This window comes from Scyliorhinus canicula, chromosome 9 (genome assembly GCF_902713615.1).
Source record: "Scyliorhinus canicula chromosome 9, sScyCan1.1, whole genome shotgun sequence".
Classification (NCBI taxonomy): Eukaryota; Metazoa; Chordata; class Chondrichthyes; order Carcharhiniformes; family Scyliorhinidae; genus Scyliorhinus; species Scyliorhinus canicula.
In genome coordinates this window covers 118347195-118372320 of record NC_052154.1, presented here as the reverse complement: position 1 = coordinate 118372320, position 25126 = coordinate 118347195, and the positions used below count along the sequence as shown (strand labels likewise).

The 25126-nt window shown below is 48.3% G+C and overlaps 1 protein-coding gene across 2 annotated transcripts in view; it reads right to left on the bottom strand.

Annotated features, from left to right (window-relative positions):
• The window catches only part of LOC119971632 (N-acetyl-beta-glucosaminyl-glycoprotein 4-beta-N-acetylgalactosaminyltransferase 1-like), a 1002314-nt gene that overhangs the window by 364680 nt on the left and 612508 nt on the right, over positions 1–25126 (bottom strand). For both annotated transcript variants that reach the window (XM_038807455.1, XM_038807457.1), the window contains one exon: positions 24694–24761. In XM_038807455.1, coding sequence (XP_038663383.1) covers positions 24694–24761 — 68 coding nt within the window. The remainder of the gene's footprint in view (positions 1–24693; positions 24762–25126) is intronic.

Genomic DNA, 25126 nt, shown 5'->3' with positions numbered 1-25126 from the left:
TCCTCGTCATGTGCGATGCTAAGCCTCATCCAGTTCAAACTGGTACGTAGGGCACATATGACTGGGGCGAGGATGATTAGGTTCTTTGAGGGGGTAGAGGAGAGGTGTGGGTGGTGTGCTGCGGGGCCCATGAATCATGTCCACGTGTTCTGGGCATGTCCAAGATTGAGGGCATCAAGGCAGGGGTTCTCAGATGTGAGTGCTGGGTGTCGAGGTGCTCCCAAGTCTAGAGGTGGCGATATTTGGAGTGTTGGGAAACCCGAGAGTCTAGGGGGTGAGAGAGGCTGATGTTTTTGCCTTTGCCTCCCTGATAGCCCGGAGACAGATCTTGCTCAGGTGGTGGAACGCGTGGGAGTGCAACCTGGTGGAACTCCTAAGGCTGCAGAAGGTTATGTTAGTCATGAGGGGGTTGACAATGGGGTTCATCCAGAGGTGGAAGTCATTTATTGATTTCTTTAAGGAGATTTGAGAGGTCAGCAAGGTGGGGTAGAGCAGGTAAGGAGGTTAAAATGGGGAAGACGGGATGTGAGAAGGGGGTTGCATCAGGGGAGCAGGGATGGGGTGGGGGGAGTGGGTGTTGGTTTTTTATTGAGTTGTTTGGTTTCCTTCTGATTTTGTTTGTATGCATGAAAATGCCTTGGATAAAAATATTTTTTTTTGACAAGGGCTGGACTCAGGCACCACTTCAAGCTGAGGGACATGTCTATCTTGGCACCAATCAGTAATAACCATAGATTTATACCATCGGGAATGGACACAACCTACAAAACGGGGAAGAGGGAGGGGGTAATGAGATTTGGGGACATGTATGTGGATGGTAGGTTGGCAAACCTGGAGGAACTAACGGAAAAGTTTCAACTCCAGAAACAGGACTTTCTCCACAGGGAAGCCCCCTCGTGCCCTCAGATGCCGTAGAACACATTGCTGGACTGATTGAAATCGCAGGATGAGATGGAAAATGGAAATAGTTCAGACATATGTGGCCGACTGCTTGAGGAAGTAAGGGCCTCACTTGACAAAACAAGGGAGAGGCTGGAGGAGGAATTGGGCTTCGAGCTCGAGGGAGGACTCTGGAACATGATTCTGTACAGAGTGAACGCCACCTCCTCGTGCACCAAGCTGGGCCTCACACGACTGAAGGTGGTGCACAGGGCACACTTAATCAAAGCACCCACGAGTGGGCTCTTCGATTGGGTGGAGGAAAAATGCGAGAGCTGCCAGAGGGGGCCAGAAAACAATGCGCACATGTTCTGATCCTGCCCAAGATTGGTCAAAGTCTGGGCCACCTTCTTTGAGGTGTCTGAGGTTGTGAGGGTTAGGATAGAGCCAGGTCTGCTGGTGGCAATCTCCAGGGTGTCGAATCAACTGGAGTCTTTTCAGAAGAAGGGGGCCGAAGTCTTGGCCTTCGACTCCCTGGCAGCCTGGCGATGAATCCTACTTGGGTGTAGATCAGCAGTGTCACCCAAGGCTTCGGACTGGTTGGCGGACGTGGCAAAATTCCTAAAACTAAAAAAAAAAATCAAATTTGCTATCGGAGGTTGGAGGAAGTGTATCATTCCAGGTGGAGGCAGTTCATTGCCATCTTCAAGGACCAGTTCGTGAACAGCACTAGGGTGGGCAGAAGGAAGGCAGGATATCTTCGTTGACGATGCTAAACCAAAAACTACAAACTGTTGGTACTACATGTACAAAGGAATTAGAAATAGCATCCGATCCAAGGAAGAAGCACACAGATTGGCCAAGAAATATAATAGGTCTGAAGATTGGGAGCAGTTTAGAATTCAGCAAAGAAAGACGACGGAATTGATTAAGAAGGGGAAAGTACACTACGAAAGGAAGCTTGCAGGGAACATAAAGGCTGACACTAAAAGTTTCTATAGATAGGTGAAGAAAAAGAGATTGGTAAAGAGAAATGTAGGCCCCCTACAGACAGAAACAGGGGAATGCATAATAAGGGACAAAGAAATGGCTGAGCAATTGAATACATACTTTGGTTCTGTCTTCACAAAAGAGGACACAAATCAGATACCAGAAATGTTGGAGAATGAAATCTTAGTAAGAGGGAAGAACTTTTTTTTTTTTATAAATGTTTTTATTCAGTTTTCGTATTTTATATTGAACAAATTACAAATTGTTAGGAGAGAGAAAAAAAAAAACAAACAAAAACAAACACGCAAAAATTAACATACATATTTACAGGTAAGCATCTTCGTAGTAGTAACTGCGCCACCCCCCCCCCCCCCCTCAACATGTTTATTTAGCTTGGTTTTGGGCCTTAGCTAGCCATCGAACCCCCGTAACGAACCTGTAGCCCCCCCCCCCTCCCGCTACCTTCCCCCGACTATTCTTCCTCTTGTACATTGGCCACAAATAGGTCCCGGAACAGTTGCATGAATGGCTCCCACGTTCTGTGGAAGCCGTCGTCCGACCCTCGGATGGCAAATTTGATTTTCTCCATTTGGAGAGATTCCGAGAGGTCGGACAGCCAGTCCGCAGCTCTGGGCGGTGCTGCTGACCGCCAGCCAAACAGGATTCTACGGCGGGCAATCAGGGAGGCAAAGGCAAGGGCGTCCGCCCTCCTCCCCAGGAATAGATCTGGCTGGTCTGAAACCCCGAAGACCGCCACTATCGGGCATGGCTCCACCCTCACCCCCACCACTTTGGACATAACCTCGAAGAAGGCTGTCCAGTACTCCACGAGTCTGGGGCAAGACCAGAACATGTGGGCGTGGTTGGCCGGGCCTCTTTGGCACCGTTCACATCTGTCTTCCACCTCCGGGAAGAACCTACTCATACGGTTTCTTGTTAAGTGGGCTCTATGTACCACTTTTAGTTGCGTCAGGCTGAGCCTTGCGCACGTGGAGGTGGAGTTGACCCTATGCAGTGCTTCGCTCCAGAGTCCCCACCCTATCTCCATCCCCAGGTCGTCCTCCCATTTCCTCCTTGTTGCGTCCAGTACGGTGTCGTCCCTATCTACCAGTCGGTCATACATGTCACTACAGTTCCCTTTCTCTAGGATACTTGCGTCCAGTAGGTCTTCCAGTAGTGTCTGTCGTGGCGGTTGTGGGTACGTCCTCGTCTCCTTTCGTAGGAAGTTTTTGAGCTGCAGGTACCGTAGCTCGTTCCCCCCAGCTAGCTGAAATTTCTCTGTCAGTTCGTCCAGTGTTGCGATCCTGTCGTCCGTGTATAGGTCCCTGACTGTCAGTGTCCCCCCGTCCTGCCTCCACCTTTTGAAGGTGGCGTCGGTCAGTGCTGGTGTGAACCTATGGTTGTTGCAGATGGGAGCCCTGTTCGACATTTTGGTCAGGCCAAGTTGCTGCCGCAGTTGGTTCCAGGATTGGAGGGTGGCTGTCACCACTGGGCTGCTGGAGTGTTTTTTGGGTGGGGATGGGAGTGCTGCCGTGGCGAGGGCCCGGAGGGAGGTTCCCATGCAGGAGGCCTCCTCCGCACGCACCCACTCAGCTTCTGGCTCCTGGATCCATCCCCTTACTCGCTCGGCTGTTGCTGCCCAGTGGTAGAATTGTAGATTCGGGAGGGCTAACCCTCCCCTGGTTTTTGTTTTTTGTAAGACCTTCTTTGGGATCCTAGCATTTTTACCCCCCCATACGAACGCCATGATGAGTTTGTCCAGCGCTTTGAAAAAGGCCTTGGGGATGTAGATCGGAATGGATCTAAACAGGAAGAGGAACCTGGGCAGTACGTTCATTTTGATCGTCTGAACTCTCCCCGCGAGGGAGAGCGGGAGTGTGTTCCATCTTTGCAGGTCCTTTTTAACTTCCTCCGTCAGGCTGGTGAGGTTCCATTTGTGGATCCCTTTCCAGTCATGGGCTATTTGGATCCCCAGGTAGCGGAATTTATGTCGGGCTTCTTTGAACGGCAGCCCCTTTAGTGCTGCCCCCCCCCCCCCCCCCCCCCCCCTTGCGGGTGTAATGGGAAGATCTCACTTTTGCTCATGTTGAGTTTGTAGCCCGAGAAGGCTCCAAACTCTTTCAGGAGCGCGATGATTCCGTCCATGCTGCTTTGTGGGTCCGAGATATAGAGGAGCAGATCATCCGCATAGAGTGAGACTCTGTGCTCTCTACCTCCCCTTCGGATCCCCCTCCAATTTTTTGCTGCCCTGAGCGCGATTGCTAGCGGTTCGATTGCTAGTGCGAACAGCAGCGGGGACAGTGGGCATCCTTGTCTGGTGCCCCTGTGCAGCTGGAAGTATTGGGAGTTGGTATTGTTGGTCTGTACACTCGCCATGGGAGCGTTGTACAGGAGCTTTACCCAAGCTGTGAACCCTGTTCCAAGCCCGAACCGCTCCAGTACCTCTATGAGGTATATCTATTTGACTCTGTCGAAGGCCTTTTCTGCGTCCAGGGAGACGATCACCTCTTGTGTTCTCTCCCCGGAGGGGGTCATTATCACGTTCAGCAGGCGCCTGATGTTCGCGGTCAGCTGTCTACCTTTGACAAAGCCCGTCTGGTCCTCTGTGACCACCTCAGGTACACAGTCTTCTAGCCTTTTGGCTAGGATTTTGGCCAGTATTTTGGCGTCTGCATTCAGCAGAGATATGGGTCTGTATGACCCACATTCCGTTGGGTCTTTGTCTTTCTTAGGTATCAGCGAGATTGAGGCCTGTGCTAACGTGGGTGGCAACGTGCCCCTAGCTAGCGAGTCTGTGAACATCTCCCGCATGTGCGGGGCCAGCGCTGTCGCAAATTTTTTGTAGAAGTCCGCCGGGAATCCGTCCGGTCCCGGCGCCTTCCCCGCCTGCATGGAGCTAATGCTCTCCATGATCTCTCCCAGTGCTAGTGGTGCTTCCAGATCCCGTTTTCTGCCCTCTCCCACAACTGGTATGTTCAGTCCGTCAAGAAACCGGTTCATCCCAGCCTTCCCCGTTGGGGGCTCTGAGGTGTACAGCTCTTGGTAGAAGGCCTTGAAGGTTTTGTTAATCTTCTCTGGTTCTGTTTCCAACGTGCCTCTGGTATCTCTGATTTGCGCAATTTCTCTGCTGGCTGCCTGCTTTCTCAGCTGGTGGGCCAACAGGCGGCTGGCTTTGTCTCCGTGTTCGTATCGGGCCCCGCGTGCCTGGCGGAGTTGGTGTACTGCTTTCCTGGTGGAGAGCAGGTCAAAGTTCCTTTGTAATTCTTTTCTCTCCGCCAGGAGTTCTACAGTCGGGGCCTCGGAGTATTTATGGTCTACCTCCAGTATGGAGTCGACCAGCTTCTGCCTAGCCACCCTTTCCTCCCTATCTCTTTGCGCTTTGTAGGCTATGATTTCCCCTCTTAGTACGGCCTTAAGCGCTTCCCAGAACGTGGAGGGTGAGACCTCCCCGTTTTGGTTGATCTCAGTGTACTCCGCTATGGCCTGCGCTATCCTTTCGCTGAAGGCCTTGTCAGCTAGTAAGGCACCGTCCAACCTCCATTTGGGGCGCTGGGCCCTTCCCGTCTCTAGCCGCACATCCATGTAGTGTGGAGCGTGGTCTGATATCACAATTGCGGAGTATTCCACCTTGTCTATCTCTGGAAGCACCGTTTTCCCCACCACAAAGAAGTCAATTCTGGTGTACACGTTGTGTACTGGGGAGAAGAAAGAGAATTCTTTCTCCCCCGGGTGGGCGAATCTCCAGGGGTCTACTGCTCCCATCTGCTCCATATAGTGGCTGAGTTCCCTTGCCATGTTTGAGGTTTTCCCCGTTCTGGGGTTTGATCTGTCCGTCGTTGGGTCCTGTACACAGTTGAAGTCCCCCCCCATGATTAGTCGGTGCGTCGCTATGTCCGGGATTTCTGCCATGGTCTTTTGGATGAAGCTCGTGTCGTCCCAGTTGGGCGCGTACACGTTAACTAGAACTACCGGCGCCCCATCCAGGGCCCCGCTGACCATGACATACCGTCCCCCTGGGTCCGTAACCGTCTTTGTCGCCCTAAACATTGTCCTCTTGCCAATCAGGATCGCCCCCCCCCCTGGCCCTTGCCCCATAACAGGAATGATAGGTTTGTCCCACCCAGCCCTTTCTTACCCGCAGTTGGTCCTGCTCCCTCAAGTGCGTCTCTTGGAGGAAGACTATGTCGGCCCTCATGTTTCTAAGGTGGGTGAGGACTCTAGATCTCTTCACTGGGCCGTTAAGTCCCCTTACGTTCCAGGTGACTATTCTGGTGGGGGGCTTCTGCCCCCTTGCTCCTGTGGGGTTAACCATATTTGTCCGGTGGACGCGCCCCTGCCCTCTGGGGTTTCCCTATGTTAGGGGGCCGTCCAGGATGTCCACTATCACTGCTCTCCCCATGCGGTCGGGTCCCTGCGCTCCGGGGTTCCCCCTTGTCCCGGGGACACCCGCCATGGCCGTCCACTTTGTGTCCGCCACGCGGGTAGTCCCCTGCACTCCGGGGGGCCCCTTCACCCAAAGACCGTACTGGGTGGGTGCTTGCAGCAGTTCCCTGTTTCGAGCCCTTGTCTGTGGCACTTTGTGGCCCTATTCCCTTACTGGCCTCTTTTGTCCCTTCGTCCCTGCGTTTCCCCTCCCTGGTCTCTCGCCCCCCGGGTGCCCCCCCCCCCCCGCTCTATCCCTTTCGGGGATACCCCTGTGTACCCCTCCATTGCCCCTCTCTCCCCCATTCCTGTCCCCATTTGCTCTCCCACCTTTGATGGGTGATCCCCCCCCTCCCCTGCCTGGCGCCTTCCCCCCTGTTGGGGGTGCGCTGCGGCCCTGCTCTGTTGCGCGCCCCCTTCGCTAGCTTTCCTGCTAGCACGGTGGCTCCCCTCTCGGAGGTTGCTGTCCCGCTTCCCCTCTCCCCTCTCCAGTACTCCCGTTCCCTCGTGCCGGGGCCTGGCCTCCCACCTGGAGCGGGCCCTAGGGCATTGGGTTGTTTTCCGTTCTGGGTGTTCCTGCCAGGGGGGAGGGGGCTGGCTTTGCCTCGCCCCTCCCCACCCCCCCGTCGGCATGACGTGTCTCCTTGCCATGGGCCCCTCGTCCCTACTTCCCATGGCGTTTTTCCAGCCCGTGCTCCTCGACGAATCTATTCGCCTCGGCAGGGGCTGTAAAGAAATATTCCTTGTGTTGGTATGTGACCCAGAGTTTTGCTGGGTACAGCATACCAAAACGTACTTTGTTCTTATAGAGAGCTGCTTTCGCTCTGTTGAACTCCGCCCGTCTCTTAGCTATGTCCGCTCCAAAATCCTCGTAGATTCGGATGGCGTGCCCGTCCCAATTGCAGGCTCTATTCTCCTTGGCCCAGCGCAGGATTGTCTCCCTATCCCGGTACCGGTGCAGTCTGGCTATAACTGCTCTCGGTTTTTCCCCTTCCTTGGGCTTCGGGCGCAGTGACCGATGAGCTCTGTCCATTTCCGGTGGGGTGGGAAAAGTTTCCCGCCCCACTAAGGAGCCCAGCATCGCAGCCACGAATGTTGTGGGATTTCTACCCTCTATCCCCTCTGGCAGGCCCACTATCTTGATATTTTGCCTTCTCGAGCTGATCTCCTGGTCGTCTACCCTGCCCTTCAGGCTCCCCTGTGTTGCACTCAGTTTCACCATTCCCCTCTCCAAGGATATGACCCGGTCGCTCGCGTCAGTCGCTGCCTTCTCCAGCTCTTTAATGGTTGCCCCCTGGGCTTCCAGTATCTTCCCTTGGGCTTCCAGTATCTTCCCTTGGGCATCCACTTTCTTCTCCAATCTGGTCAGAACCTGCTGCACCCCTGACATGGCCCTGGTCACTGCTGCCTGTGCTGCGGCCTCTGCGTCTGCTTTTAACTCTGCCTTGAATGCCTGCAGCTGCTCCCTCACCACCTCGGCAAAGGCTTCCTTCCAATTCACGCCCCCCTCTAACCCCAGGGGAGAGGTTGCCCGCCCGTCCAGCTCTTCTGGATGCGGCGAAGCATCCTTCCCGCCGCTTCGCGTGTTGACTCGTTCGCCCGAGCTGGCTTTCCCTTTGCCCAGTCTACTTCCGGTGCCCCCTTTCTCTTGGCTCCTTTCTGGCACTTTTTTCTCCCCCTTCCCCTTCATCTTTTCTTCTCTCCTTGTTCTTCTTTTTCCCCCTTTTCCGCACCCTATTTTATTTTATTTATTATTATATATCTATATATGTATATATATATATATATATATATATTTATTTTTTTTTTTTTTTAATTTATTTCCCCTACCCCTTTTCTCTTTACCAGTTTTCTTTTGGGAAGAACAGAAATACAAGTCTCTTTTTTCTTTTTTCCCCACTCAACCAGGAGAGAGAGTCCCTTTGTCTTTGCCACGTGGTGGTCACAGCAGTTGGGGGGGGGGGGGGGGGAGGGGCGAGTGGGCCGGTGGTCGCTGCTGGTTGGGGGGGGGGGGGGGGGGGGGTTGTGTCCCCGCTGCTGGCTGGGGGGAGGGGGGGGTTGTGTCCCCGCTGCTGGCTGGGGGGGGGGGGGGGGTTGGGTCCCCGCTGCTGGCTGGGGGGGGGGGGGGTTGTGTCCCCGCTGCTGGCTGGGGGGGGGGGGGGGGTTGTGTCCCCGCTGCTGGCTGGGGGGGGGGTCCCCGCTGCTGGCTGGGGGGGGGGGTCCCCGCTGCTGGCTGGGGGGGGGGGTCCCCGCTGCTGGCTGGGGGGGGGGGGTCCCCGCTGCTGGCTGGGGGGGGGGGGTCCCCGCTGCTGGCTGGGGGGGGGGTCCCCGCTGCTGGCTGGGGGGGGGGGGGGAAGAGAAGAGGGGCCGCCGCCGCCGCACCGCTCCTGGCCCGCGTGGGGGGGGGGGGGGAGAGAAGAGGGGCCGCCGCCGCCGCACCGCTCCTGGCCCGCGTGGGGGGGGGGGGGGGAGAAGAGGGGCCGCCGCCGCCGCACCGCTCCTGGCCCGCGTTGGGGGGGGAGAGAAGAGGGGCCGCCGCCGCCGCACCGCTCCTGGGTCGCGTGGGGGGGGTGGAGAGAAGAGGGGCCGCCGCCGCCGCCGCACCGCTCCTGGCCCGCGTGGGGGGGGGGGGGGGGGGGGAGGGAGAGGGGATGGACCTGCTGCTGTTGGGCCCCCCTGTCGCCGCTCCGGCTCCTCCGCTCCGGCTCCTCCGCTCCCGCTCCGGCTCCGGCTCCTCGGCTCCTCCGCTCCGGCTCCTCGGCTCCGGCTCCTCGGCTCCCGCTCCGGCTCCTCCGCTCCGGCTCCTCGGCTCCTCCGCCTCGGCTCCTCCGCCCCGGCTCCTCGGCTCCTCCGCTCCGGCTCCTCGGCTCCTCCGCTCCGGCTCCTCGGCTTCCGCTCCGGCTCCTCCGCCGGCGCTCCTCCTCCGCCGTCCGGCCTGTCGGGGGGGGGGGCTGTTCCTCCTGCTGTCCACCGCTTGCGGGAGCCCCTCTCCCTGCGACCTCCTCGCTCGCCGCCCGGAAGTCAAGTCTCCGTAAGAGGGAAGAACTGAGGGAGATCAACAATAGTAGAGAAATGGTGCTGGGAAAATTGATGGGATTGAAGGCAGATAAATCCCCAGGGCCTGAAAATCTGCATCCCAGAGTGCTTTAGCAGGTGGCTCTGGAAATAGTGGATGCATTGATGGTCATCTTCCGGGATTTATAGGCTTTGGAACTGTCCCTGCAGATTGGAGGGTAGCTCACGTCACTCCACCTCCGCCAGATATTCAAAATGGGAGGTAGAGAGAAAGCAGGAAATTATAGACCAGTAAGCCTAACATCGGTGGTGGGGAAAATACTTGAATCCATTATCAAGGACTTTATAGCGGAACATTTAGAAAGCAGTGGCAGGATCAGTATGGATTTATGAAGGGAAAATCATGCTTGACGAATCTGTTGGACTTCTTTGAAGATGTTACCAGTACAATTGACAAGGGGGAGCCAGTCGATGTCGACTTTCAGAAGGCATTTGACAAAGTCCTGCAAAAGAGATTATTGTGCAAAATTAAAGCACGTGGGATTGGGGGAAATGTATTGAGGTGGATAGAAAACTGGTTGGCAGAGAGGAAACAAAGAGTCGGGATTAATGGGTCCTTTTCAAATTGGCAGGCAGTAACTAGTGGGGTACCACAGGGATCGGTGCTGGGACCCCAGCTATTCACAATATATATTAATGATTTAGATGAGGGAACAAAATGTAACATCTCAAAGTTTGCAGATGATACCAAGTTGAGTGGGAGGGTGAATTGTGACAAGGATGCAGGGATCCTACAGCATGATCTGGACAGGTTGGACACGTGGGCAAATTAATGGCAGATGCAGTATAATTTGGATAAGTGTGAGGTTATTCACTTTGGAAGCAAAAACAGGAAGGCAGATTACTACCTGAAAGGTTGTAAATCGGGAGAGCGGAGTGTGCAATGGGACCTGGGTGTCCTTGTGCACCATTCGCTGAAGGTAAGCATGCATGTGCAGCAGCGGTAAAGAAGGCTAATGGTATGTTGGCCTTCATCGTGAGAGGTTTTGAGTATAGAAGCAGGGATGTGTTGCTGCAATTATACAGGGCCTTGGTGAGGCCACACCTGGAGTGCTGTGTGCAGTTTTGGTCTCCTTCTCTGAGGATGGATGTTCTTGCTCTTGAGGGAGTGCAGCGAAGGTTTACCAGACTGATTCCAGGGATGGCTGGACTGTCATATGAAGAGACATTGACTAAGTTGGGATTGTTTTCGCTGGAGTTCAGAGGAATGAGGGGGGGATCTCATAGAGACATATAAAATTTTAAAGGGACTAGACAGGGTAGATGCAGGGAAGATGTTACCAATGATTGGTGCGTCGAGAACCAGGGGTCACAGCCTGAGGATTCAGGGTAAACCATTTCGGACAGATATAAGGAAAGATTTCTTCACACAAAGAGTGGTGAGCCTGTGGAATCCATTACCACAGGAAGTAGTTGATGATAAAACATTCAATATATTCAAGAGCTGTCTAGAGAGAGCACTTGGGGAGAATGGGATCAAAGGCTGTGGGGAGAAAGCAGGATTAGGCTATTGAGTTGGATGATCAGCCATGATCGTGATGATTGGCGGAGCAGGCTAAAGGATCAAAATACCTCCTCCTGCTCCTATCTGCTATGTATCCATGTGTTGATACACACAAGTTGCATTGTTGTTGTGTTTTGCTATGTTTGGAATAAAGATATATTTTTTAAAACATTCACTCGCTCCACCACCAATGCACAATGGCATCAGTGTGTACCAAATGGAAGATGCGTTGCATCTTCAGGGATTGCATCTTGAATACTCAAAAAGCGGTGTACAAAATAGAAAAACTGGGCTGGAAATCTACTAATTTCAGTGGGATGAAAGGGAAGCTTGTCCTGATTAACAGTTTGGCGAAAAAATTAAGATCGACCAGCAGGGGGACTTAATTAATGTGAGATGGAGGAGATAAATGCTTTCCGACTAGAAAATAGTCATCCCCACGGCTACAGAGAGTTCAAAAGAAAAGGGAGTGGCTGACTATAAAGCAGACTAGCAGGATCAGGCAAGCAGTGCAAGAGTCCCCTGAGAACTCCCTGAATGATGACACCTCACGGGTGTGCAGTCAGAAACAAATTCTCAGCGGAGACTTGGCTGCGCAGCGGAGCAAAGGCAGTTGTAGAAAAAGGGGTTAGATGTCACAGGAGATTCAAAAGTCAGGGGGAATATAGATGTGTTTTGGCAACTGCAGAATTGACAGTCTTGAATTTGTGTTGCCTCCCTGGGGCCAGGGTAGAGCTTATGACTGGACCTATGCAGGATTATGGGAATGATAGCATAGTGGTAATGTTACAGGACTAGCAATTCTGAGGCCTGGGTTAATGCTGCAGAGTTCAAATCCACTCCCATGACAGCTGGGGCGGAGTGAAATCCAAGGAGATCCAAAATAAAATACTAGCTGACTAATCAAATTACCTGTTGCAGATGCATCTCTCCATGGCAGTACTGGTAGTGACTGCCGCATAATCCTTTTACACACCGAGGACAACCTTCATTGTGTTGTGTGACATGACCACCATTCTAAATGGGAAAGATTCAGGACAGATCCAGCAGCTCAAAGCTGGGCAACCATGAGTTGCTGCCAGCCACCAGCTGCAGCAGAATTGTATTCAACTACAATTTACAACTTCCATAAGCTGGCACATGCCTCACTCTGCCATTGCCATCCAGCCAAGGGCCTACCTTGTCTCAGTGAAGTAGATGGGAGAGCATGCCAGGACCACCAACACAAGGACTTCAAACTTGCTAAACAGCATGCAAAGCATGTTATCGAGAGAGATATAACCGACAGGTCAGATCAAAGCTCTGCAATCCTGTTAGATAAAATTATGAATGTTGGTAGACGATTAACCAATCAGTAGGAGGATGATTCATGAACATTCCCGTCTTAAATGATTTCCATATCAAGCACCCCAATGCAAAAGACAAGGGGAAGCAAGAAAAACTTGGAAATAGCTGATACTGGTCCGAATTGGTGTTCTATTTAAGGTATACAAGACAAGGACAGGCACTTGCCAAGTTTTACTCGTTTTCCTTCGAGGCCTGCTGCATTTTTCTGCATTTTTGGTTTTTATTTAGGATTATTGAAGCCGAGGTCCCAGGGCTCACACAATGCTAAAGCCACTGACCATTGGCGCATATTTAACTTCCCTTCCCCCCCCCCCGTTAACGCTGCTCACAATTCGTAATCCGATTACAGTGGGATCATTCTTCTTGTATGTTTCTGCTGGAGAGAATTGGATCAGTTGGATGACACTGTCACCACATAAAGCCTGCTGAGGTGCACGTTTTAGCCGTGCTCAGAGACAGAAGTCAAGGTCAGATGAGATTCAGCCGATCTGGATTAATTCACTTCACATAAGCTCTTCTTACATTGATGACGCACTAGCTCAATAGAGGTCACAAGTTCAACTTCAAAGCACTGTACGAACATGAATGTTTGTGAAGGGAAAATGTATTTCTTCAAAAAAAGCAATAAATAAGTAAATTTCAGAGGAGTGGATTGTACAGATCCGGGAGGCGGGGAGTACAGCCATGATGAGAGTGTGAAACAGGCTGAAAGAGAGTAAACTTCAAAAGTAGCTGAGGACAGCAGGCATAACTGACAGAGTACAAAGCTCATGGGAATTGGGAGAAAAATTGCACCGTTGATATAATTACGTTGCAATTTCTTTTTAAAATCAATTTGTGTAGAGTTCAGTATTGCCATGGTTCCCGCCATGAAATCAATACACTTCCAAATCAATTGTATGATTAGAGAAAGCTGAAAAGACAAAGCTCTTTGAATTTACTCGTTTGATCTCAGATCCAAACCCTCACCGACATTGTGCAAGGGATAATGGCACAATAGGTGGTAGCGATCCTGTCCAGAAAGTGAAGGTTCATAGATAGCGACAGTAGGAAGAAGCAAATGAGGAGTGAACTGAACTGTTAAGTCACTGTGCTAGGAATCCAGATCTGGATTAATGTTCTGGAGACACGAGTCCAAATCCTACCATGGTAGTTGGGGACTTTAATTTCATTACGTAAATCTGGGATAAAAAGCTCGTTTTAGTAATGGTGGTCATGAAATGAACAATTCATTTGGTTCACTAATGTCCTTTCGGGAGGGAAATCTACTGCAGGATGGCAATATAGTTGACTCTCAATTGCCCTCTGAAATGGCTTATAAGATACTCAGTTGAATCAAATTGCTACAGAAAGGAAGAATAGAGCTGGATGGACAACCAGATATTGGCCCAGGTATTGGTCAATACCAAAGGTACAATTGACCCAGTCTACTCTGCAAAGTCCTCCTCACTAACATCTGGGGGCTTGTTCCAAAATTAGGAGAGGTGATCCACTGACTTGTCAATAAATAAACAGTCTGACAATCATACTCACAGAATCAGGCGTTTCAGCCAATGACCCAGACTCCTCCAGCATCATCCCTGGTTCTATCCTGCCCTTCAGCAAGACAGATTCTCCAGAGGGTCTGTGGTATAAAGTCTTGTGGATACAGTGCTGTAAATCCTCAATGTTGACTCCAGACCCCATGAGGCCTCATGGCATCAGGTCAAATTCGGGCAAGAAAAACATCAGTTGATTGCCACGCACATACGACCCTCCCTTGACTAATGAATCAGATCTCTTCCATGTTGAACACCATTTGGAAGACAGACTGAGGGCACAGGGACACAAAATGTACTTTGGGTGGGAGACTTTCCATCACCAAGAGAGGTTAGTAGCACTACTACTGATCAAGCTGGTCGAGTCCTGAAGGACATCGCTGTTAGGTTGGGCCAGTGGCAAGATAAGGGACAAAGCCACTTGATGTCATCCTCATCAATCCACCTGTATTAAATGTAGATGCATTTAAGTTCCCTCTTCACAATGAGGACCATTGCGCTAAATGTTATTTAAAAACATACATCATATTGGATGCAGCAAAGTCCACAGGCACCTCAGCTGTAGTGCTGAGAACAAGTACTTCAGAACTAGGTCCCTAGTGAAACTATTCCAGCAGACTGCAACACTGGCACCTACCCAACAAAGTGGAAAATTGCCTATGGATATAACGTGTGCACAAAAAATAGGACAAATCTAATTCAGCCAAATATTGCTTCTTTAGGCTGTTCCATCAGCCAAATTGATGGAAGATGTCATCAACATTGCTGTCAAGCAGCACTTACGAATAACCTACTCACTAACGCTTAGTTTGCGTGCCACCAGAACATGTGTAACTCTATGTCTCAGTTCAAACATGGAAAAAAAGAGCTGAAATCCAGAGATGATGTGTAATGGGAGTGATTGCCTGACATCAAGAAACATAGAAAAGTTACAAAACAGAAAGAGGCCATTCGTGTCCACACCAGTTGAAAAGAAAACTAGCCGCCCATTCTAATCCCACCTTCCATACCCAGTCCATAGCTTTGCAGGTCACAGCACCTCTCCAGCGCAATTATGTCCTTCTTGTTCCGGCAAGCGGAGCTCCTCGGAGCAACATGCAACCTCGGCCGTGCATTCCCCGCTGAGGCCCTTTACTAAACGCGAGTGGTGTTGTTTAGCCATGCGGCTAAAAATGCTCACAATGGGACTTTGTTCCCATTTAGTTGAATCGCGCCCATTGCCCTAGCAAGCAGGCTGTTTCAACATTGATTTTTCTGCTTAAAGACACATCCAGATTATGGGTTCATGGACCAAAATAATAAAAATAAAAGAAATGAAAAGGAAACAAAAGAAATAAACAGGAAGGTCTCTTACAAGCCTAATCAGCATTTTACAGAGTTCCAGCATTAATAATAATAATCTTTATTGCCACAAGTACGCATCAACACTGCAATGAAGTTACTGTGAAAAGCCCCTAGTCGCCACATTTCGGCACCTGTTCGATTATATCCCTGCTTTTATATTCTGTACCACATGCAATAAAGGAAAGCATCCCATATGCCTTCTTTATTATCCTATCTACGTGCCCAGCCACCTTCAAGGACCTGTGGGCATGCACTCCAAGGTCTCTCACTTCCTCTATCCCTTTCAATTTCCTTCCATTTATTTGGTAATCCCTTGCTTTGTTTACCTTTCCACAATACTCACACTTTTCCAGATTGGTTTCCATTTGTCACTTTTCTGTCCACTAAACCAAACCATTGGTATAATTCTAGAGTCCACAGCTATCCACTTCACAATCAACTACACGGTCGACTTTGCAAAGTTCTGACTCCCACCACCTAAGTTCAAATTATTGATATATACCACAAAACGTAGGTGACCCAACACTGAGCCCATTGGAACACCATTGGAAACTGTTTTCCATTCACTAAAACATCCGTTGATCATTACTCTTTTTTTCCTATCACTGATCCAATTTTGGATCCAGCCAGTCAAATTTCTTTGTATCCCATGGCTATACCTTTCTCACTAGTCTTCCATGCAAGACCTTGTCAATTGTTTTACTAAAACCTATGTAGATCACATCCACTATAAGAATAATAATAATCTTTATTGTCACAAGTCGGCTTACGTTAACACTGCAATGAAGTTATTGTGAAAAGCCCCTCGTCACCTCATTCCGGCTCCTGTTTGGGTACACTGAGGGAGAATTCAGAATGCCCAATTCACCTAACAGCACGTCTTTTGGGACTTTGTGGGAGGAAACCAGAGCACCCGGAGGAAACCCACGGAGACACGGAGAGAACATGCAAACTCGCACAGACAGTGACCCAAGCCGGGACTCGAACCTGGGACCCTGGGGCTCTGAAGCAACAGTGCTTCCCATTGTGCTACCCATACCCCGCCCATGCACTACCCTTATCAATCCTTCTTGTTGCTTTCTCAAAAAGTTCAATTAACTTTGTACACCACAACTTTCCCTTAACAAAACTATGCTGACTATTCCTGATTAGTCTTTGTCTTCCAAAGAGACAGTTTAACTTGACCTTCAGGACTGATTTTAATAATTTGCCGACCACTGAAGTCAGACTGACCAATCCATAAATATTTGGCCTATCGCTGGCATCCTTTTTTAACAATTGTACAACATTCACGAACCCTCAATCCTCTGGGGTCTCACCTATATCTGGCCAGGATTTAAACTGATTCTCAGAGCATCCACTATTTCCTCCTTGATTCCTTTAACAGCGCTCTGCTGATTTATTGACCTTCGAGGTTGTCTGTACCTCCGGTACTTCTTGATTGACTGTGGCCTCAAGGAGTCCGAGTAAAATTGAAGTTAATCAGAATCAGGGGGAGCATTCTCCACCAGTTGAAGTCAGACTTAACACAAAGATAGATGGTTATGATTGTCAAGGTCAATCTTCTCAGCTCCAGCCCAACGCTGCAGGAGTGTCTCATTATAGTGCTTGGCCCAGCTGTCCCCAGCTACTTTATCAATGATCTTCATCCAACATCAGACCAGAAATCAGGATGTTCACTAATGTTCAGTACACTGTGTTACATTCACAACCCCTCAGACAATGAAGCAAACCTGGACAATGTTCAGATTTGGGATGATAAGTAGAAAGTAACGTTCATGCTATGCTAGTGCCAGGAAATGATAATCTTCAACAGGAGACAGTGTAACTGCCTCCCCTTGACTTTCAACAGGGGGCCAGCACTGGTTAACTACAATTTCTATCCATTTACGGGAGCACAGTGGTTAGCACTGCTACCTCCCAGGGACCCACATTCGATTCTGGCCTATGTGGAGTTTGCACTTTATCCCCATGTCTGCATGGGTTTCCTTCGGGTGCTCCAGTTTCCTCCCACGGTCTAACGATGTGCAGGTTAGGTAGATTAGTCATGCTAAATTGCTCCTTTAGAGTCCAAAGATGCAGACATTAGTTGGGTTCCCAGGATAGTGCACATGAGTGGATATAGGTAGGGTGTTCTTTCAGAGGGTCGGTGCGGACTCGATGGGCTGAATGACCTCCTTCTGCGCAGTAGGAATTCTATGGTTCTAGGATTATAATCCCCAAATTCCCCGATCATCAGCACTGACCAGAAATTTAGCTGGACTAGCCATATGAATGGTATGGCGACCAGAATAGGTCAGAAGCTGGGTTCTGTGGAATATAATTCACTCTTCCAAACCTTTTCACGATCTACAAGGCACAAAGTCAGTTGCGAGATGGAATACTCTCCACTTGACGAATAAGTGCAGCTCCAACAACACTCAAGAAATTCTGTACCAAACAAGACAAAGCAACCCTTTTGATTGGCTCCCCATCCACCACCTTGAAACATTCACTGCCTCAATACCAGCACAGTGACAGCCGTAGCAACTCCCCAAGGCTTCTTGGACAGCACCTTCCAAATCTGCGAACCACCCAGAAAGACAATGCCAGTAAATACATGATGATACCCGAATGTTCCCTTCCAAGTCTAGCATCATATTGACTTGGAAATATATCGCCATTCCTTCATTGTCGCTGTTTGGATGGAATTGTAGAAAATTCTGTACAAGTGAGAACACCATCTGCCTCCAGGTTTGATTAAATGTACAACATAAAAAATATCAAATAGTTGCAAATAACAAAGACTGAAGTTTGCAAGTTATAAGAAATTGGCATTACTGCACCTGATTTTATAACAGTTGTTCTTGGATGGAACCTGACCCTATTAACAATGCTGGCTTACTGCTTTCCCAAGAGCAAATTCTGCAATAACTTTATTTCATGGCTAAACAACTTTTGATTACCCTAAGAGCAAAGCTTAAAATTAATTGTTCCTTAAGCAGATATTTAGCTACAAAAAATAACAAACATATAACACTCCCTGGGCAAGACTGTCACTAAGCCACACAGAATATTACTCCAAAGCATATTCCTTTGATTCAGCAGCAGACTTCATAAAAAAAGATATAGACAGATTCTTTGCAATGTATTTTTCACTCCATTCAACAGCGGACTGTGGTACAGCAAATTTTGTTTCTCCTGGGGCCGATAACTTAGAGAATTGAAAAGTCCCTGCAACTCAACCCAGATCAAAAGTGCCATTGAAAAAGAAGTGTCTTATCTCTCGACTAACTCCAGGGTTGAGTGAACAACTTCACTCCAAATATTTGACCAATTATACAGCAGTTTGTGCAGAGAAAGAAACCAACTTTGCACAAAGAGCTTTGAATTTCATTTGATTTATGATGGCCAAGTGCTGTAACAGGATAGGACTCTACAATTTGGTTGGAGCTGTGCACGCATCAATGACAACACAGAAAGTTATGTTATTCATGCTGCTGTTTGGACAGGAAGAGTTTTGCAAACCATTTCAGCATCATGAGAGCTAGATTACAACTTGTTCCCATGTAAGGATTCTCTCACTGATGTTGCAGGGGATAAAAGAAGTCACTACTTTTGAACAGATACTTTCTCCATCAGGTTCCCAGGACCATTAATAGATTGTTATTTTACAGTGAGGGGATATGTCTCTACTTCTGACAGGTATGGCCTTCATCATGATTAAATTCCATCCCTCCAGGTATCAATGGTTTTCTCTTTTTTTTTGCAAAACTCACCTTTCGTGAGGCAACACTTAACTTCTGTTCACTGTACCCCTCCCCCGCCCTGCCCCCTTCCTTGTTACAGTGTTTTTTCCAATCCACATTAGATGTTCTTCACTGATGCACAGAAGGAATCCATTTCTTGCTGTTGAAGTCTTTCAACAACCAATTTCCGAATGGGATGCCTCCCACTGGCTTCAGTGTTTGATCTTGTTTTGCTTGCAGGAAAGAAAGAATATTTGTATCTGGGTTTCAAGTCAGAATCAAAGTGCTTTTACACCTGAGCAGTTCTTTGGAGTGTTTGGATCAAGCAATAGATTTGCAAGTGATGCTGTCAAGATATTGCTCCGTCAATGATGGCAAAATGGTCAGGGTTTATCATCGTTACACCCCAGAAACCGACAGCAACTTCGAAAGGTCGAAAATGCACAGAATATTGCGGTCAGGGTGCACTGCTGAGTTCCCCTCATATTGCTATCTCTATTGCATTCTTGAATTAATGTGGACCTCCACTCTAACCCGGTGAGACTCACTGCAAACAACCCGGAGAAGTAACATCTTGATAAATGATGTATAACTGGGTTTTAACTACATATTTACAGCTAAACCACCTTAATGGCCCTGTAAAGCTAATTTTATATTTATGTAATGTCAAAAATGGTTAACCATTCCACTGTATTTTCAAAAAAAATCCAATTAAAGGGCAATTTAGCATGGCCAATCCACCTACCCTGCACATCTTTGGGTTGTGGGAGTGAGTTCCACGCAGACACAAGGAACATGCACAAACTCCACACGGACAGTGGCCTAGGACTGGGATCGAACCCAGGTCCTTGACACCATGAAGCAGCAGTGCTAACCACTGCACAACCATGCCGCCCCAAAAATGTTGCTGTTTTTTAAATTCTTTATTAAAGGTCTGTTTATTTTTATTTTAGTTTCCATCTTAATATTATTGCATCCTGCTATTGCAATAACCCTCATGAGACCCACGGGGATGACCCAATCGATCTCCCCATGAGACTAGTGGAATAGGAGCTTCCCTGCGAATAGGCAGAGGCCCATCAACTGGAGTTCATAGAATCAATCCTTCAAAGCCGGCCCGGATTGGGACCGGCATGATCGGTAGTCTCGGCTGGGGTTTAAGTGCTGTCTGCTGCATTGCAACCTTTTCTTTTAGTTAAAAATAAATTGCTATTTTGATTCAACTTCTCGGGTCTCCTGAGCTTTTATTGCTATATTAAATTAAAAGTGAAGGGGGCAGCATGGTGGTGCAGTGGTTTGCACTGCTGCCTCATGGCACCGAGGACTCGGGTTTGATCCCGGCCCCAGGTCACTGTCCGTGTGAAGTTTGCACATTCTTCCTGCGTCTGCGTGGGTCTCAGCCCCACAACCAAAAGATATGCAGGGTAAGTGGATTGGCCATGCTAAATTGCCCCTTAATAGGAAAATAGTTTGAAAAAGGAAAAAAAAGAGGAAAATACATTTGAAAAAATTGCAAGTGAAGGATTTTAAGGGCCTCTAACTTCCTGCTTTGCTGTAAGTGTAACAATTTGATTAGTTGTTAAGATATCCCCTTAATTTGGTGCCAGATTTAAACTCCTGTGGGGAAAGGAAAACTCTAGCCACAGAGATCACTAGATCTTTATGGGCAGCCATCTTCGAGATCGATGGCAAACACCCTTGTTTTGCCACAAAATGCAAAATCCAGGCCACAGATTCCATCATTGGTCTTAACCAACACAAAACTAAACTCTGCACAAATTAATTTAAAATAATTGCAAAATAATTAGAGAGTGACCTTTTTCTACTAACATTCACTGTCAGCTGTGACCATCAGCTGCAATGATGTGGAGATGCCGGCGTTGGACTGGGGCGAGTACAGTAAGAAGCCTTACAACATCAGGTTAAAGTCCAACAGGTTTGTTTCAAACACTAGCTTTCGGAGCACTGCTCCTTCCTACTGTATCAGCTGCAAGTACAACTATCGCTGGGTCAAAACTCTGGAACTCCCTCCCTAACTGCACTGTGGGTATACCTACACCACATGGACACCAGCGGTTCAAAGAGGTGGCTCACTACTACTTTCTCAAGGACAATGAGAGATGGGCAATAAATGCAGGCCTAGCCAGCGAAACACATTCCTTGCAAGAGTTTAAAAAAGCTGCTTTGCTCAGGTACAGAAATTGTCATTAAATACGCTGGAAGGAAAAACTGTTTTCACAGCCTAATACTGCAAAGGCTTGCCACATCTTTGTGCTGGCCCTTAGCTGTACATAAATTGGACACATGAGAATTTAAAATCAAGGCAGTGGAGATGGCGGAGGAAATATTTCCTCAAGTTAATTGGCTGATGTCCTTCTGCGTCTTGGCCTGGATTATTTGCAAACAAGGATTGCACTAGAACAATCAACATTGTTAAAGTTGTATGTTTGCTGCGAAAATAAGAAAACAAGATTACAAAAGCTTAAAATGGATTGGGTGTTTCTGTTTAGCATGCTAATGTTTGGGACTGGAGGACGTATTTGATTTACAGAAGGGCTATCAGACTTTGTCCCATGCATTCCTCTTTTTGAGGTTTATTCAGAATAATGGGTACATTCTCTTGTTTAAAAAAAACAATTTATTAAGATATTTATGATTTTATAACAATAAACAATACAAATACACACATACGTCAGTGCGTAACACATCCCTTCAAGCCCCATTATTCCCACCTACTCTAAACACAAAATAGCCTAACTCCCCCTAACCCTTATTGAATCTGCTGACAGTTTAGTTTTCTCCAAAGTCGTCGATAAATGGCTGCCACCTTCGGAGAAACCCTGACGTTGATCCTCTCAGGGCGAACTTAATTTTCTCAAGTCTCAGAAACCCAGACATGTCACTAACCCAAACCTCTATAATGGGTACATTCTCAATATCATATGACCATCTACATGTGTGTCAGTGTGTGTGCGTGTGTATATAAATACATTAAAAATATATATCAACAAAATGTGAAGCGCAGTAGTCCAGGCCACACTTAGGTTGACTTGCAAAGGAACCAGAGGTGAGATTGAAAGTGCTGAAAGACCTGAAATGTACTGCCTCCTCTTGTATGCTGCAAGATTCCAGCGCTTTATGATCTATGACTGTGGACCTGCCTTGCATCCACATACAAAATAACTCAGACTTCAAGACAAGGTCAGATGGCTGACAGATAGATATAAAAAAATGAATGAATGTGGTGTGTATTGACTGAAGCATGCCGTGAGGGGTATATACTAGACTGCACTGTCTAGCCAACACTACCAAGGGGGAAAAAATTCACCTCCTGCTATGTGGAGAATTGTCGGTGGAAACAGTTTTGCTCCAAACAAAAATGTTGTCCTTTCCTTGGGTTTTGATAGGAGGCGGCTAATCTGCAACCCCCGTTTTAAAATCTAACTACAGACATTGGGCGGAAATTTCAAAAGAAATGACAAAGTGTCAGATCCTGACTGAAAACCATCGTGTTTCTCTCCAGAAACACAGCCATGTTTGCTGACCATATCTTCTGACACTCTGTTAAAACCATCGGGGCGTGGTTTGCATCGTCACTCTAGCAGGGTGGGGCCTGACAGGCCACATCTTTACAGGGCACCCCAGTCTGCGAGAAAAATTAACTCCCTCCCATGGTCATGGAGGACCCCCCCACAAGCTTCCGGGCGACCCCCCTCCCCCCAACCACAGAAGTCTCAGGGGGCACTCTCTCCCCTCTCCCCTGCATGTTCACTGGTGTGCACTCCTCCCATCACCACACATAAAGGGAGGCCTCTCTCACCCAAGGGAGTGCTCCCTTGGGTAGAGTGCTCTTTCCAAGAGCCGGTGCAGACTCGATGGGCCGAATGGCCTCCTTCTGCACTGTAAATTCTATGATTCTATGATTCATCCCTGGGACCTTCAGGCACCTCCTTGCCTCTGGTGTGCTCATCGCAGCTGTTTTTCTGTTTTTTGTTTTCGAACATCAATAGTGATTCGCGATAGTGTGACGTCATGCCACCGGGGGGCTGGACTTTATGCGTAAAGCCGTTTAATTATATTAAAATCAATGCAAATATTCCAATTGTGTGAACCACTCATTCAAGCCGGAAAATTTGGATGCTACATTTGTGGAAGGCGATGGGGGTTGGAGAGAGTGAATAATTTCTTTCTGAAGGTATAGTTTGCCAGATGTTGGGGCTCTCCGGCTCGGAATCATTCAGGTACAAAATTTTGTTTGACGCATGGTTCCGACATTCCCGGTGGTGCCACCATCATCCTTGCTGGAGAGGATCCTTTCCTGTTCAGGGTCAGAAGACAGTAGTACGTCCAGCATATATGGACGGATTTTGATGGGGAGGATCTGGTGTTGGTGGAAGGGGGTGAAGGCCAAATGGGAGGAGAAGCTAGAGCCTATACTGGTAGAGGTGTGGGATGAGTCCCTCCACAGGGTGAATGTCGCATCATTGTGAGGAGGCTGAGCCTGGTCCAACTCAAGGTAGTGCTTAGGGCACACCTTACTAAAGCCAGAATGAGTTGTTTCTTTGTGCGTGTTGAGGATAAGTGCGAGTGCTTTTCGAGGGTACCAGCTGATCACACACTCATGTTCTGGTCCTGTCCCAAGCTTGTGAAATTTTGGGTCTCCTTTTTCAGCACTATGTCGGACATCCTGAAGTTGAGTTGGAGCCCTGTCCCTTTGGAGCTATATTTGAGGTTTTGTTCTTGCTGGATTTGCGGATGGATGCGGGGGCAGATGTCCTTACCTTTGCCTCGTTGGTTGCTTGGAGGCAAGTATTGATAAGTTGGAGGCTAGCGACGCCATCTGGTGCCTCAGAGTGGCTAGGAGACTTAATGGAGTTTTGCACCATGAGAAGGTCAAATACTGAGCGGGTCAACTGAAGGGTTCTTTCGGAGATGGCAACCGTTTATATTTTGTTTCAAGAAATTGGTGGCTGTTAGCTGCTAGAGGGGGGTAGGAGTGGGAGGAAGCAAATGGCGGGGGATTTGTTTCGGGGGGGTTGCGTAGATTATTGTTTTCTTTTTTAGTTTATATTGTTAATTGTATTTTTTGAATAAGATGACAAAAGCTTAATAATTATTTTTAAATCAACGCAAATTAAGAGTAATCAGGTTCCTGCCGAAGTCACATCACCAGTGGTGGGTGGGGAAAATCTTAAACTGAGATCTACCCGACACAAAACCCTCTCACGAGATTTAGCGGCCATAATGGGATATGCACCCGCAGTAAATGAACCCGAAAAATCATGCCCATCATTGAGTTGTTGCTACACATGTCCCGGTGCAAAATCTGCTGTCAATGAGTGAGCCACACGCAAAGGCAAAGGTAAACAGAAGATAATTTACTCCAAAGCTTAAGGACTTTGCACTACAAAGGTTGTGTGGCTACCCATAAATATCTTTAATTGGATAACTCAGTTATTTTTTTCGTTGCATTCATGCATCTGCTGAATCAACATTATACAGAAAGCAGTTTCATTGATTAACTCCAGACTTAAAAAGGCCCCTTCAGTTGTAGGAAATGTTTTCCATTCCTGCACATCCTCATTTGAATAATCTTTTGTAAATCTACTCTTCTCCAATAGCAACAATGAGTGGTCACAGTACCAGCTTAATCACCTCCCTAACCTAATTGCTTAATCGTTGATACCCTTCAAGAAAACTATAAATATGTAAATTTCCTCAAATATCCAATGGCCTGTGTCATAAAAATACAATTTACCATGAATTCATGTTAGGAATCAACAGAAATTAACCACTGAATACAAGTGTTTCAAAGTGATTTCATAACCGTAGTCACTCCGAATTATGAATGAAATAATGTGCTTACTGGATTGAAGTGGAGACTTGAGATCGGAACTTGGTGAACTCGCCTGGAGCTGCCCACTCTGTTCCCAGCTGAAATATAATCATGAGAAGGGTTACTCACTTTACTGACTTGGACCAGCACTAATGGTGAGTGCATAGAGTAGAAATCATAAGTTAAAAAATACAGATAATTTGTAGATGTTGTTCCAAACGATCTTAACTATTGCCGTTGACCAAAAATGAAAATCTTCTGGAAATAGAAAGGGAGGGCGGAATTCTCCCTTGGTCCAGCCGGTGGCTTCAATGGTGGTGGGGTGGGGAGGGGCTGGAATTTGGCAACAATCGGTTTCACGCCGACGTGAATTTCCCACAGTATCTTCCAATGCTGCTCACCATGACAGTTAGGAATTCTGCTGGAGGCCGGCATGGAACTAATGAAGGCCCAATCAGAATCT